General features: G+C 42.1%; 1 protein-coding gene across 1 annotated transcript in view; it reads left to right on the top strand.

Annotated features, from left to right (window-relative positions):
- SBF2 (SET binding factor 2) overlaps positions 1-12,822 on the top strand; it is a 502,701-nt gene continuing 489,879 nt past the window's right edge. Inside the window, exon 1 of the mRNA XM_010829324.1 lies at positions 1-156. Coding sequence (XP_010827626.1) covers positions 102-156 — 55 coding nt within the window. The 5' untranslated portion in view covers positions 1-101. The remainder of the gene's footprint in view (positions 157-12,822) is intronic.

Below are 12,822 nucleotides of genomic sequence, written 5' to 3'. Positions count from 1 at the left end.
TACTGCTGCTGCAGGGAAAATGCTGAGCCCTCCGGGCCCGGTGGGCGGCGGCGGCGAGGGCGGCGACGGGCACCTGCTTCTCGGGCGCGGCGGCGGAGGCCATGGCCAGGTTGGCCGACTACTTCATCGTAGTCGGCTACGACCACGAGAAGCCAGGTAAGGGTGTGGGGCGGGCGCCGCCCCCGGGCCTCTCTGCCCCCGCCCCCCGGCTGCCGTCCAGTGGGCTCCTCTGGGCTGGGCATCGCGGCCGGGAGGCGGGGAGGGCCGGTCTCGGCCCCGGTGGACCTGGCACTCGGCGTCGGGCCTTGATGGCCCGGCTGAGCCTCGCGGTGGGCGTGAGGGGCCAGCACGAGGGGCGAGGGAGGAGGAGGAGGAGGCGGCCTCGTCTTCCGGGCCCCGGGCGGCCCAGCTGATGCGAGTCTGGGTACCGTGGCGCTCGCTCTGAAACTGGCCGGGTACCACGGGCATCGCCCCGGTGCCGGCGGGCTTGGGTCAGGGCTTCAGGGTTGGGAGGGCGGGAGCCAACTGTGCTAAGTTCCTCGGGGATAAACTTCTGCCTAGCATCCTGAGTGAGTAACGAATGACGCAGGGGGCTGTCCTCTCCTAAAGGAAGTGCTGAGAGTCCAGTGCTATCTCACCCCTGAGCTGGTGGGGGCCCGTCTAGTCACCGCGCCCGTGGACGCATGGTACCGAGAGAGGGCAAAGGATCCTTGAACTTATGAACATTTCTAGGAAATGCTCCTTGTTCTTTCAGGACAAATCTGACGGTCATTTCAAAAGGAGTCTGAATACGATCTTTTAAGTAAGGACCGTCAGCACATCGCTGCAGGTGATCTTGTTTCACTTTAATGAGTGTTTTAATTAGCCTTTTCATTCGTCGCAGAATTATCCTCTTAGGTAACAATCTGGCAGATGTATTTTAATGGAGGGATTTCCACAATTTAAGAGAATTCAACGTTTATGCACGTTTATTTTTGTATTCCTTTTGTATTACTGCGTAGCTAAGCATAATGTAATGAATTGGGGAAGCACATCTATTTCAGGGTAACTTCAGGGTAATTTACAAGAAATTTAAGGTCTCAGCTAGACAGCCCTTCCTTTTTCAGAGGAGATGCTGAGATTGTGTTTTGCTGATGGTTACAGTCATTTGTAGCTTCAGAATACCATTGTTCTTCCCACTCTTGGTGGAGTGCCCCTTTCACTGTTCCTCTCCTAATAATTTCCTTTAGTGGAGACTTTTTAAAGTTTTTAGTCTTTAATTATTCTTGACCTGATTGAGATTAGCAAGAGAAGGGTTGGGCTATATTTTAAATATTTTCTGACTACACAAAGTGTTATTTATTTCCTAGTAATTTTGCGTAGTCTGCTATCTCTTTCTTACCAAGATTGACAATATGGAGAAGCAGAGTTTGTATTTAACATTGTTTCATTTTTAGCGACTTTGAGTTTTTTCTCACTTAGAAAAAATGGAAACAATGAAAAACTTGCAGAAAACTTGCAAGTATGGTACAAAGAACCTTTTTCTCCCTGAACCTTTAGGAAGTGCTGACCTGATGCCTTCCCTTATCACCCCAGGTTGTGTATTTTCTACGAACAAGGATATTCCCCTGCATGATCACAGTGCAGTCATCAAACATCAGGAAATTTACACTGACATAGTACTTCATGTAGTTCTCAGACTGAAACAGTGTATCTCAGATTGGGACTTGAGCCCACCTGCGAGACTGGAACCCAGCTGAAAACCCACCATCTGTTAACTGTGATCACACACACCTGGTTTCAGAACTTACTACGCTCAGGTTCTTGATGTGTCATCACAGAAAGAGTTCAGTGAGAGACAAATTGATAGATAAGTGGATTTATTTAGAGAGAAACACACTCCACAACCAACCCTGAATATTCATTGTAAGGACTGATGCTGAAGCTCCAATACTTTAGTCACTTGATAGAAGAGGCAGTTCATTGGATGAGACCCTGATGCTGGGAAAGATTGAAGGCAAAAAGAGAGTGTGATGGCAGAGGATAAATTGGTTAGATAGCATCACGGACTCAATGGACATGAACTTGAACAAACTCTGGGAGATAGTGGAGGACAGCCTAGCATGCTGCAGTCCATTGGGTTACAAAGAATCGAACCCGACTTAGCAGGTGAACAACATACTCCACAAGCAGAGTGTGGACCATCTCCAAAGAGAACAGCCTTGAATTATGGCTTGGTTAGTTTTTATGGGCTGGATAATTTCATACGCTAATGAGTAGGAGGATTATTGTTTTGGGTAAGGGGTACACGTTTCCAGGAATCACTTTTTGGTCTTTGGTGGCTGGCTTCGAACCTGTCATGGCGCCAGAGGGTGTGTCACTTAGCTTGCTGATGTGTTACAGTGAGCCTTATACTGAAGCTCAAGGTGTAGTGGAAGTCAGCTTGTTGGCCATCTTGGACCTATTTGGTTCTAATCTAATTGTCACATCCTCAGGCTGTGTCATTCTTTTAAAGTTTATGCTCTGCCCCCTCCCCTCCTGTTTCAGTACTGGTTCAAGTTTTGTTGATTATGCCATGTCTTTACTGGCAAAAGAATCTGATTCAGAATCATATATTGCATTTATTTGCCATAGGGTCATCTCATCAGAGGTGAGGCAAGCTCTTGGATAGCTTTGGAGCTTAGCTGAGGAATCACACTGATCTTTAGGAGTTTATTGCTTGCATACTTGATGGTGATGAATTTCATTAAGTTCTCATTTACTTTCAGTACATTCTTGGCCATATGCTTCATGACTTCTTCAATCTGAAATGATTCCCTCATCTTCTCTTGATTTTCATAATCCTGACCCTAATGAAGATTGTGTGCATGCATGTTCAGTTGTGTCCAACACTTTACTATTCCATGTACGATAGCCTGCCAGACTCCTCTGTCCATGGGATTTCTCAGTCAACTCAGTCAAGATTACTGGAGTGGGTTGCCATTTCCTACTCCAGAGGATCATCCCAGCCCAGGGATTGAACCCAAGTCTCTTGGGTCTCCTGCATTGACTGGTGGATTCTTTACCTCTTCCCACCTTGTGGGCAGTCCCTTGTGCAGCTTGTGGAATCTTAGTTCCTCACCCTGTGTCCCCTGTAGTGGATGTATGGAATTCTATCCACTGGACCACCAGAGAATTCCCCAAAGTTAATATTTAATAGTGTTTTTCCTCCAGTTAAAAAATTAAGAAAAAGAAAAAATAGCTAATGTTTTTCGTGAGGATTGCTTTGAAACTATGTGTCTTGGTCCTCATCAAACAGGTAATGTATTCCTTTATGCATTTATATCTGTATGGATTCATGGTTTTCTTTTTTTTGGCTGGGTTATATTGTTACTATTTATTTAGTTCTTCAAATTTTCCTCATTCGGCCAACTAGAGCCCATTCAGTCTGGCTTCTGTGTCTTTATGACATGTCCCCACTGTGAGCGTTTTACTTTGAGTGTTTTTTTTTTTTTTTAACTTTTTGGCATAAGAAGATGTTTTGGTCTTATCTTGTACTGTCCCTGCCTCAGTGCTGGAATCAGCCATTTCTCTAGGGAGACCTGGATTGTTTTAATTCTGGATGACATTAAGAAGCTAAGATCTCAGTACTTGTGTGTTTACTGCTGCTGTGTTGCTACTGCTTTTAGGCTTTCTTAATGGACGGAGCTGGGGAATACATGTATGGGTACACACAGGTGGCTCAGTGGTAAAGAATCTGCCTGCCAATACAAGGAGACACAGGAAGCAAAGGTTCAGTCCCTGAGTTGGGAAGATCCCATGGAGGAGGAAAATGGCAACCCACTCCAGTTTATTTTTGCCTGGAGAAATCCCACGGAGAGAGGAGCCTGGTGGGCTACAGTCCATGGGTTGCAAAGAGTTGGACATGACTGAGCAATGGAGCATGCATGCATGCACACACGTTTATGTCTATATTTATTTATATATATTAAAAAATTCTGAGTTCCTACCAATATCACCGATTTCAGTCCAACACTTCTGGGTCCACTCAAGTTTTTCCCTTTTTCATATTTGTAATATTCTTCTCTGATAGAAATCTGGCTCCCATTATCCTTATTATATTTACTTCTTTGTTCAATCTCCATGTATTACACCAGGCTTTCATCTTTGCTACCACTCTCTCCCTCCTGGATGCCTTCCTGTCTCTGTCGGGCTCAGATTCTTCATTCTGTCTCTCCCAACATCCTGCCCTTGTCAGGACCTAATAGCCCTTACCAGGATGTCTCAGTACAGGGACACCCTATTCAACCAGCTCTGGCTCTAGCTCCCCATGTTATCTTACCCAGTGTCTGTGGATATACTTCTTACCCTACTTAGGTCTGACACACGACACTGGGCTTCCATTTGAAGGAAGACATCCTCATTCCATACTCCCCAGTGCCCTATTCCAGGTTGCCCCTCTGTTTTGGCACCCTCCTTGCAGTGCTTGGACTCTGACTGAACTCATCTCCTTTGGCCTTTCCTTCCCACATGGAGTACCTTCTTGGTTCACTTGGGCTCTGATACTACCGCTCCCGCCAGGCTATAATGACTGCTCCGTATCCCACAGCAGAGAAAGGGAAGATTATTTTTTTTAAGGAACAAAATCCAGCAGCTTTTTTAAATCACAGAATCTCGATAGCAAAGTGTATCTTTCTTTTAACTTGGGATAATTTTGCGACCCCATGGACTGTAGCCTGCCAGGCTCCTCTGTCCATGGAATTTTCCAGGCAAGAATACTGGAGTGGGTTGCCATTCCCTTCTCCAGGGGATCTTTCCAATCCAGGGATCGAACTCGCATCTCATGCATCTTCTGCATTGCAGGCAACCATTTGAGCCACCAGGGAAGCCCCAATTTTTCTTTAGTCATACTTATTGATGTAAAATTTACATGCAGTAAAATCCACCTTTTAACTGAACAGTTCAGTGAGTTTAGACAGATGTATGTGTAAGTGTAGCCAGGCAAGATATAGATAGAACACTTCCCTCCAGAAAGCTCCTCTGTGCCCCTTTGTACCGTTAATTCTTTCCCTAGCCTCTGGCAATCACTGATCTTCTGTCCTTACTTTTTTATCTTTCTTAGAATGTCTTATAAATTAAATTATAGTTTTTTATGTCTGGCTTTTTTCACTTAGAAAAATATGTTTGAGACTTACCCATCTTGTATGTACTGTCAATTCCTTTTTATTGCTAAATATAACATGATTTGTTATCCATACAGCCATTGGTGGACATTTGAGTTTCTGGTGTTGGGCTATTATGAACAAAGTTACACTGAATATTTGCAAAAAGATCTTTGTTCATTTGATTTCATTTCTCTTGGGTGGATACTTAGGAGAAAAATTGCTGGGTCATATGTCATGGTATGTGTGCGGGTTGGAAATTTTCAGAGAGGAGGCAGAGTGAAAGGACGGTTAAAGTTTATTAGAGCAGGGGAGGGGGGATCGCTGCCTGTACAGTAGGCCCACTTCCTGCTAGTCAGGGAGAGCAGACCCCAAACAGGGCTTTTTGGTCTGTATAGCTGGAGGACAAGAAGTAAGGCAGGGGTCTTTCGAGTCATTTGCTGATTGGATGAACTACATATATACATCCCTCTACCAGGGCTTCCCTGGTGGCTCAGTGGTAAAGAATCTACCTGCCAATGCAGGAGACATGGGTTTAATCCTTGGGTTAGGAAGATCCCCTGGAGAAGGAAATGGCAACCCATGCCAGTATTCTTTTTTTTTTTAATCAACATATTGTTTATTTATTTATTTTTGGCCTTTTTGGGTCTTCATTGCTTTGCGAGGGCTTTCCCTAGTTGCAGGGTAGGGGTGGGTTTACCCTTCATTGTGGCGCACAGGCTTCTCACTGTCGTAGCCTCTTGCTGCTGACCACAGGCTCTAGGTGAGGGTTTCGGTAGTTGTGGCACGCAGGCTCAGTAGGTGTGGCCCATAGGCTTAGTTGCTCTGTGGCTTGTGGAATCGTCCCAGACCAGGGATTGAGCTCTTGTTCCCTGCATTGGCAGGCAGATTCTTATCCACTGCGTCACTGCCATCAGGGAAGTCCCACACCAGTATTCTTGCCTGGGAAATTGCATAGACGGATGAAGCCTGGTGGGCTACAGTCCATGGGGTCTCAAAGAAACGGGCATGACTTAGCTACTAAACATAGAACAACAACATACAGGGCAGGAGAAGAGTAAGCCAAATACCTTTTCCTTATATGGGATGGGAGTGGGAACAGGCCATACTACTCAGGAGGACTCAGAGATTCTACGATGGTTACAACATGGCGGGAAGGGTGATAAGAGTCCGGTGGTTTTTGTTCCTGCATTCCAAGATCCTTCTCGCTCATCTTGTTCTTTTGTCCCAGGGCACCACATGTTTGATCAGTGTCTGTTTAACTTTATGTGAAACCACCAAACTCTTTTTCCAAACTGGCTGTGCCATTTTACGTACTTGCCAGCAGTGTATGAGATTTCCAGTTATTTTTTTAAATTTTATTTATATTACTTTTAAAAATTTAACCATTTTAGTGGAATGTAGTGGTATCTTATTGTGGTTTCATTTTGAATTTTCCTAGTGGCTGATGATGTTGAGCACCTTTTCTTGCACCTATTGCACTGGAATATTTTTGTAAAGAGTCTGAGCAAGTTTTTGCTCTTTTTTAAATTGGATTGTTTGGCTTCTTTTTTTTTAGTTGACGTATAGTTGATTTACAGTGTCTGTTAATTTCTGCTGTACAGCAAAGTGATTCAGTTATACATATATATATTTTTTCATTTTTATATTCTTTTCCATTTTGGTTTATCACAGGATGTTGAATATAGTTCCCTGTGCTATACAGTAGGACCTTCTTATTTATCCATTCTTTATGTAATAGTTTTCATTTGTTTGGCTTGTTTTTATTGAGTTTTAAAATTCTAGAGGCATGAGCTACGACCGCGCCATCACCGTTTTCTCGCCCGACGGCCACCTTTTCCAAGTGGAGTACGCGCAGGAGGCCGTGAAGAAGGGCTCGACCGCGGTCGGTGTTAAAAAAATAAAATAAAATAAAATAAAATTCTAGATACAAGTCTTTATCAGATGTTTTGCAAATATATTTTTCCAGTCTGTGGCTTGCCCTTTCATTTTCTTAGCGATAGCTTTTGAAGAGCAAATGTTTTAATTGGAATGACTTTTTGTTGTTGTTCAGTTGCTCAGTTGTGGCTGACCCTTTGGGACCCCATGGACTGCAGCATATCAGTCTTCCCTGTCCTTCACTATTTTCTGGAATTTGCTCAAACTCTTATCCATTGAGTTGGTGATGCCATCCAACCATATCATTCTGTGTCATCCCCTTCACCTCCTGCCTTCAGTCTTTCCCAGCTTCAGGGTCTTTTCTAAAGAGTAGGCTTTTCACATCAGGTGGCCAAAGTACTAAGAGCTTCAACTACAGCATCAGTCCTTCCAGTGAATATTCAGGGTTGGTTTCCTTTAGGTTTGATCTCCTTGCAGTCCAAGGGACGCTTGAGTCTTCTCCAGTACCATAGCTTTTTTAGGTATTTAAATAGTTTTGTATCCTTTCAGTAGTCATTTTTACTGAAACTCTCTATAAAAACCTACTGGGACAAAATTCACCAAATCTATATAATTGTTTGAATTGTGAATGAAGAATAAACCTAATTGAGTCTACAAACCTTTGTTATAAAGCTTTCTTGAGTTAGCATGATTTTATTACCTACATCGCTCTAAAAGCTAGCATTATGATATTATGATTCTGAAATATGCTGTGTTTAATTCCAGAATGTTCCTGGAATTATCTGTTCAATATACTAAACTGTGTTTGTTCATAAAATGTAATTAATAATATTTTTAGTTGATTTTTTTTCATTTTTCTGTTTTAAATTTGAATTGAAAGAAAACCTTGTTTTTTGAAAAATTACTTTTACAAACTGGAAAAAATAGTTGTTATATGCTATTTGAATTATATGCAAAGAAGAGTGCTTGACACATAGTAGATGTTTAATAAAGATGTATTGAGTGAGTATACCATTGCTGTACAAATGGACTGTGGCTCAGATCATGAACTCCTTATTGCCAAATTCAGACTTAAATTGAAGAAACTAGGGAAAACCACTAGACCATTCAGGTTTGACCTAAATCAAATTCCTTATGATTATACAGTGGAAGTGAGAAATAGATTTAAGGGATTAGGTCTGATAGAGTGCCTGAAGAACTATGGAATGAAGTTCGTGACATTGTACAGGAGACAGGGATCAAGACCATCCCCAAGAAAAAAGAAATGCAAAAAAGCAAAATGGCTGTCTGAGAAGGACTTAGAAATAGCTGAGAAAAGAAGAGAAATGAAAAGCAAAGGAGAAAAGGAAAGATACACCCATCTGAATACAGAGTTCCAAAGAACAGCAAGGAGAGATAAGAAAGCCCTCCTTAGTGATCAGTGCAAAGAAATAGAGGAAAACAGTAGAATGGGAAAGACTAGAGATCTCTTCAAGAAAATTAGCGATACCAAAGGAAGATTTCATGCAGAGCTGGGCACAGTAAAGGACAGATATGGCATGGACCTAACAGAAGCAGAAGATATTAAGAAGAGGTGGCAAGAATACACAGAAGAACTGTACAAAAAGATCTTCATGACTCAGATAATCATGATAGTATGATCACTCACCCAGAGCCAGACACCCTGGAATGCAAAGTCAAGTGGGCCTTAGGAAGCGTCACCACGAACAAAGCAGTGGAGGTGGTAGAATCCCAGTTGAGCTATTTCAAATCCTGAAAAATAATGCTGTGAAAGTGCTGCACTCATTATGGAAGCAAATTTGGAAAACTCAGTGGTGGCCACAGGGCTGGAAAAGGTCGGTTTTCTTCCAATCCCAAAGAATGCTCAAACTACCCCCACAATTGCACTCCTCTCACATGCTAGTAAAGTAATGCTGAAAATTCTCCAAACCAGGCTTCAACAGTACGTGAACCATGACATTCCAGATGTTCAAGCTGATTTTAGAAAAGGCAGAGGAACCAGAGATCAAATTGCCAACATCCGTTGGATCATCGAAAAAGCAAGAGAGTTCCAGAAAAACATCTACTTTTGATTTATTGGCTATGCCAAAGCCTTTGACTGTGTGGACCACAACAAACTGAAAAATTCTTCAAGAGATGGGAATACCAGACCACCTGACCTGCCTCTTGAGAAATCTGTATGCAGGTCAGGAAGCAACAGTTAGAACTGGACATGGAACACCAGACTGTTTCCAAATAGGAAAAGGAGTATGTCAAGGCTGTGTATTGTCACCCTGCTTATTTAATTTATATGCAGAGTACATCATGTGAAATGCTGGGCTGGATGAAGCATAAGCTGGAATTAAGATTGCCAGGAGAAATATCAGTAACCTCAGATATGCAGATGACACCACCCTTATGGCAGAAAGTGAAGAGGAACTAAAAAGCCTCTTGATGAAAGTGAAAGAGGAGAGTGAAAAAGTTGGCTTAAAACTCAACATTCAGAAAACTAAGATCATGGCATCTGGTCCTATCACATCATAGCAAGTAGATGGAGAAACAGTGGTAACAGTGGCAGATTTTATATTTTTGGGCTCCAAAATCAGTGCACATGGTGACTGCAGCCATGAAACTAAAAGATGCTTACTCCTTGGCTGGAAAGTTATGACCAACCTAGACAGCATGTTAAAAAGCAGAGACATTACTTTGCCAACAAAGATCCATCTAGTCAAGGCTATGATTTTTCCAATAGTCATGTATGGATGTGAGAGTTGGACTGTAAAGAAAGCTGAATGCTGAAGAATTGATGCTTTTGAACTGTGGTGTTGAAGACTCTTGAGAGTCCCTTGGACTGCAAGGAAATCCAGCTAGTTCATCCTAAAGGAAATCAGTCCTGAATATTCATTGGAAGGACTGATGCTAAAGCTGTAACTCTAATACTTTGGTCACCTGATGTGAAGAACTGACTCATTTGAAAAGACTCTGATGCTGGGAAAGATTGAAGGTGGGAAGAGAAGGGAATTTCAGAGGATGAGATGGTTGGATGGCATCACCGATTCAAAGGATGTGAGTTTGAGTAAGCTCCGGGAGTTGGTGATGGACAACAAGGCCTGGCGTGCTGTGGTTCATGGGGTCCTAAAGAGTTGGACATGACTGAGTGACTGAACTGAACATATGGAAAATACATAAAACTCTAAGGAAGGGTCTCTTGAGGGTTCGCTTCCTGGCTCATTGATGGCTGTGTTCTCATGATGTCCTTACATTGAAAGGGGCAAGGGAGCTCTTTGGGGTCTTTTTGATATGGACATTAATCCCTGTAATGAGAACTTTGCCCTCATGCCCTAGTCACCTCCAAGTACCATCACTTTGGCCCAAATGCTAGCACATTGGGAGATTTAGGTTTCAACATATATGCATTTTCTTTTTTTTTTTTTTGGGAGGGGTGTTCACATTGTATGACAGACTCATGGACTTGATAATTAGGATGGTGACTTTAGAACATTAGAGAGTTGAAGGGGCCAAAGCCAGTTTGCTAAATGCACATCCCAGGTCATATGCTGTATAAACTTTATATAGTCCAATTTATTTCATTTCTTTTTCGACAATCTGTATAACCTACAAACCGTGGCTTATGGAAAGAGGCAGAAGTGACTAAAATTCCAAACTTGGAGGTCTGGGATGTTTTTTGATACCAGGACTTAAGAAGTTTGTAAATGTTTTTCTATTAAATTACTTATTTGTGTTTTTGGCTTGGAAGATTATGGGTTTTACTTGACAGTTATCTAGATGGAGTCTTCAGAAGATGGACAGGCAGAGGCTGACCACAAAGACTTGAGAGTCATTAGTAGATAGATCTGCGTCACTGTGAGTACCCAAGGAAAGTCTCTGTAGAGACAGAAGAATAGAGGACCAAGAACTGATCTTTGGGGAACACTGTTACTAAGATGGAGAATAAGAGGAACCACAGAAGAAGGAGTTGGGGAGTTGAGAGAGAGATTTAATTTCCCCAATAGTAGTAGTTCTTCTCAATGGTGATAAAACCCCTGATTTTTGGCTAGTTTTGTAGCCATGCAGGAGAGACTGTTTCAAGTTACTAACAGATAGAAACACATGAATGAGTTCTGGCCAGTTGGATGTAATTGGAAATAATACATGCAGTATCCCCAGAAGTATTCTTAAAAGGATGAGGGTATTTTTCTCTTACTTTTTTCTTTCCTGAGACTGGCTGCTGCTGCTGTTGCTAAGTTGCTTCAGTCGTGTCCGACTGTGTGCGACCCCATAGACGGAAGCCCACCAGGCTCCTCCATCTCTGGGATTCTCTCAGGCAAGTGGATCCTGAGACTGGCATACTGGTATAAAAACTGGAGTCATCTTAAACCATGTAGATAAGGGCCCACATCCTGGGGAAATTAGAGCAAAAAGCTGGAAAGAACCTCGGTCCCTAATGACTTATAGTGGGGTTATTATAGCTGCCTCTGGAATTTTTTTTTTTAAGACTATAACTTTGTATGTGTTTGTTTGTTTGTTTACTTTGTGTTTAAACTGCTAGAAATTAGAGTTTTCTGTTGCATGAAGCTAATCTTAATCCAGGTACACAGAGGTGGAGGAGATTGGTATCCAGAGTCATAGAAAGTGGGGGGACTATTTCTCAGCGTCAAGGGTGGCAGATAGAGGTCTGTGAGATGTGGAGTTAGTGAAGATCTTTGTGTTTCATAAAATTTTAGAGTTGAAAGTTAACTATACGTCATTTGACTCAATGTATTTTATGGATGAGGAACCAATGTGCCCATGTTCCCACAACCCTTCTCTGCTACATGTTGTTACCTGTGAATGGTCACACAGCTTTTATCCTGGACTGCAAGTTTCCTGATGCCTGTATTCTAATACACCATGCTATCCTTTGAGAATTTATATCAAGGATAGTCTTTACTCCAAAATTGTTTCAGCCAGAATGTTGTATTATAAAACAAATAGTAAAACTTTAAACAGGAGAAAGAATTGGAAGTGAATGCAGCAGATTAAGACCATTTGTTTGAGTCATCTGAATTTTGAGAGGTAAGAATATCTGGTTCGAAAACATGGAATGCTTTGTCTTCAGGATAAAAAGACTATTTTTTTTTTTTTTTGTATCCCGGAGTTGTGTGGCTGATTAGTGCTTAATAAGACATGTTTAAATTGAATTGCAAGAAGTAGTGTGGTCCACTGAGAGTTTGAAAGTGTATAGGACAGATCTGAGCATACACAAAGGCAGAAAGAAGAATGGGAATCAATAGAATGAGAGCACTTGATCCTGGAGAGAGTGGAGATAGGTATGGGAAGGAAGTTCCTCAGGACTTGAAGTCTGGAACACATGTATACAGGATACAAATATATCAGTGGGCTCTGAATATCCCCCACTAAAAAGAGTATGCACTTTGGAAAATAATATTGCCATATCATTAGTCTTGGAGACTTTCTATAGTGCGGTCCATCAAAACATTTCACTGATGAGCTGTGGGGATTTTCTGGATGATAAGTCACATAGGCGTATTATAGAACCAGAAATCTACAGGTAAAATGAGCACTAATGGACAGGGTACTGTTGGAAAAAGACAGTGGTGAAGTGTGCTAAGAGAGTGGTTTCAGGGTAAGCTTTAAATTTGGATGCAAGTGTCTAAAAAATGAGTTCCTAAGAAGTCTATGCTTGGGGCTAGTGCACTGGGACGACCCAGAGGGATGGTATGGGGAGGGAGGAGGGAGGAGGGTTCAGAATGGGGAACACATGTATACCTGTGGCAGATTCATGGTTGATATTTGGCAAAACTAATACAATTTTGTAAAGTTTAAAAAAAAAAAAAAAAAAAAG

Source organism: Bison bison, unplaced genomic scaffold (genome assembly GCF_000754665.1).
Source record: "Bison bison bison isolate TAMUID 2011002044 unplaced genomic scaffold, Bison_UMD1.0 scf7180017864503, whole genome shotgun sequence".
NCBI lineage: Eukaryota > Metazoa > Chordata > Mammalia > Artiodactyla > Bovidae > Bison > Bison bison.
The sequence above is the reverse complement of the archived record's forward strand: the minus strand, read 5'-3'. Positions and strand labels throughout refer to the sequence as shown.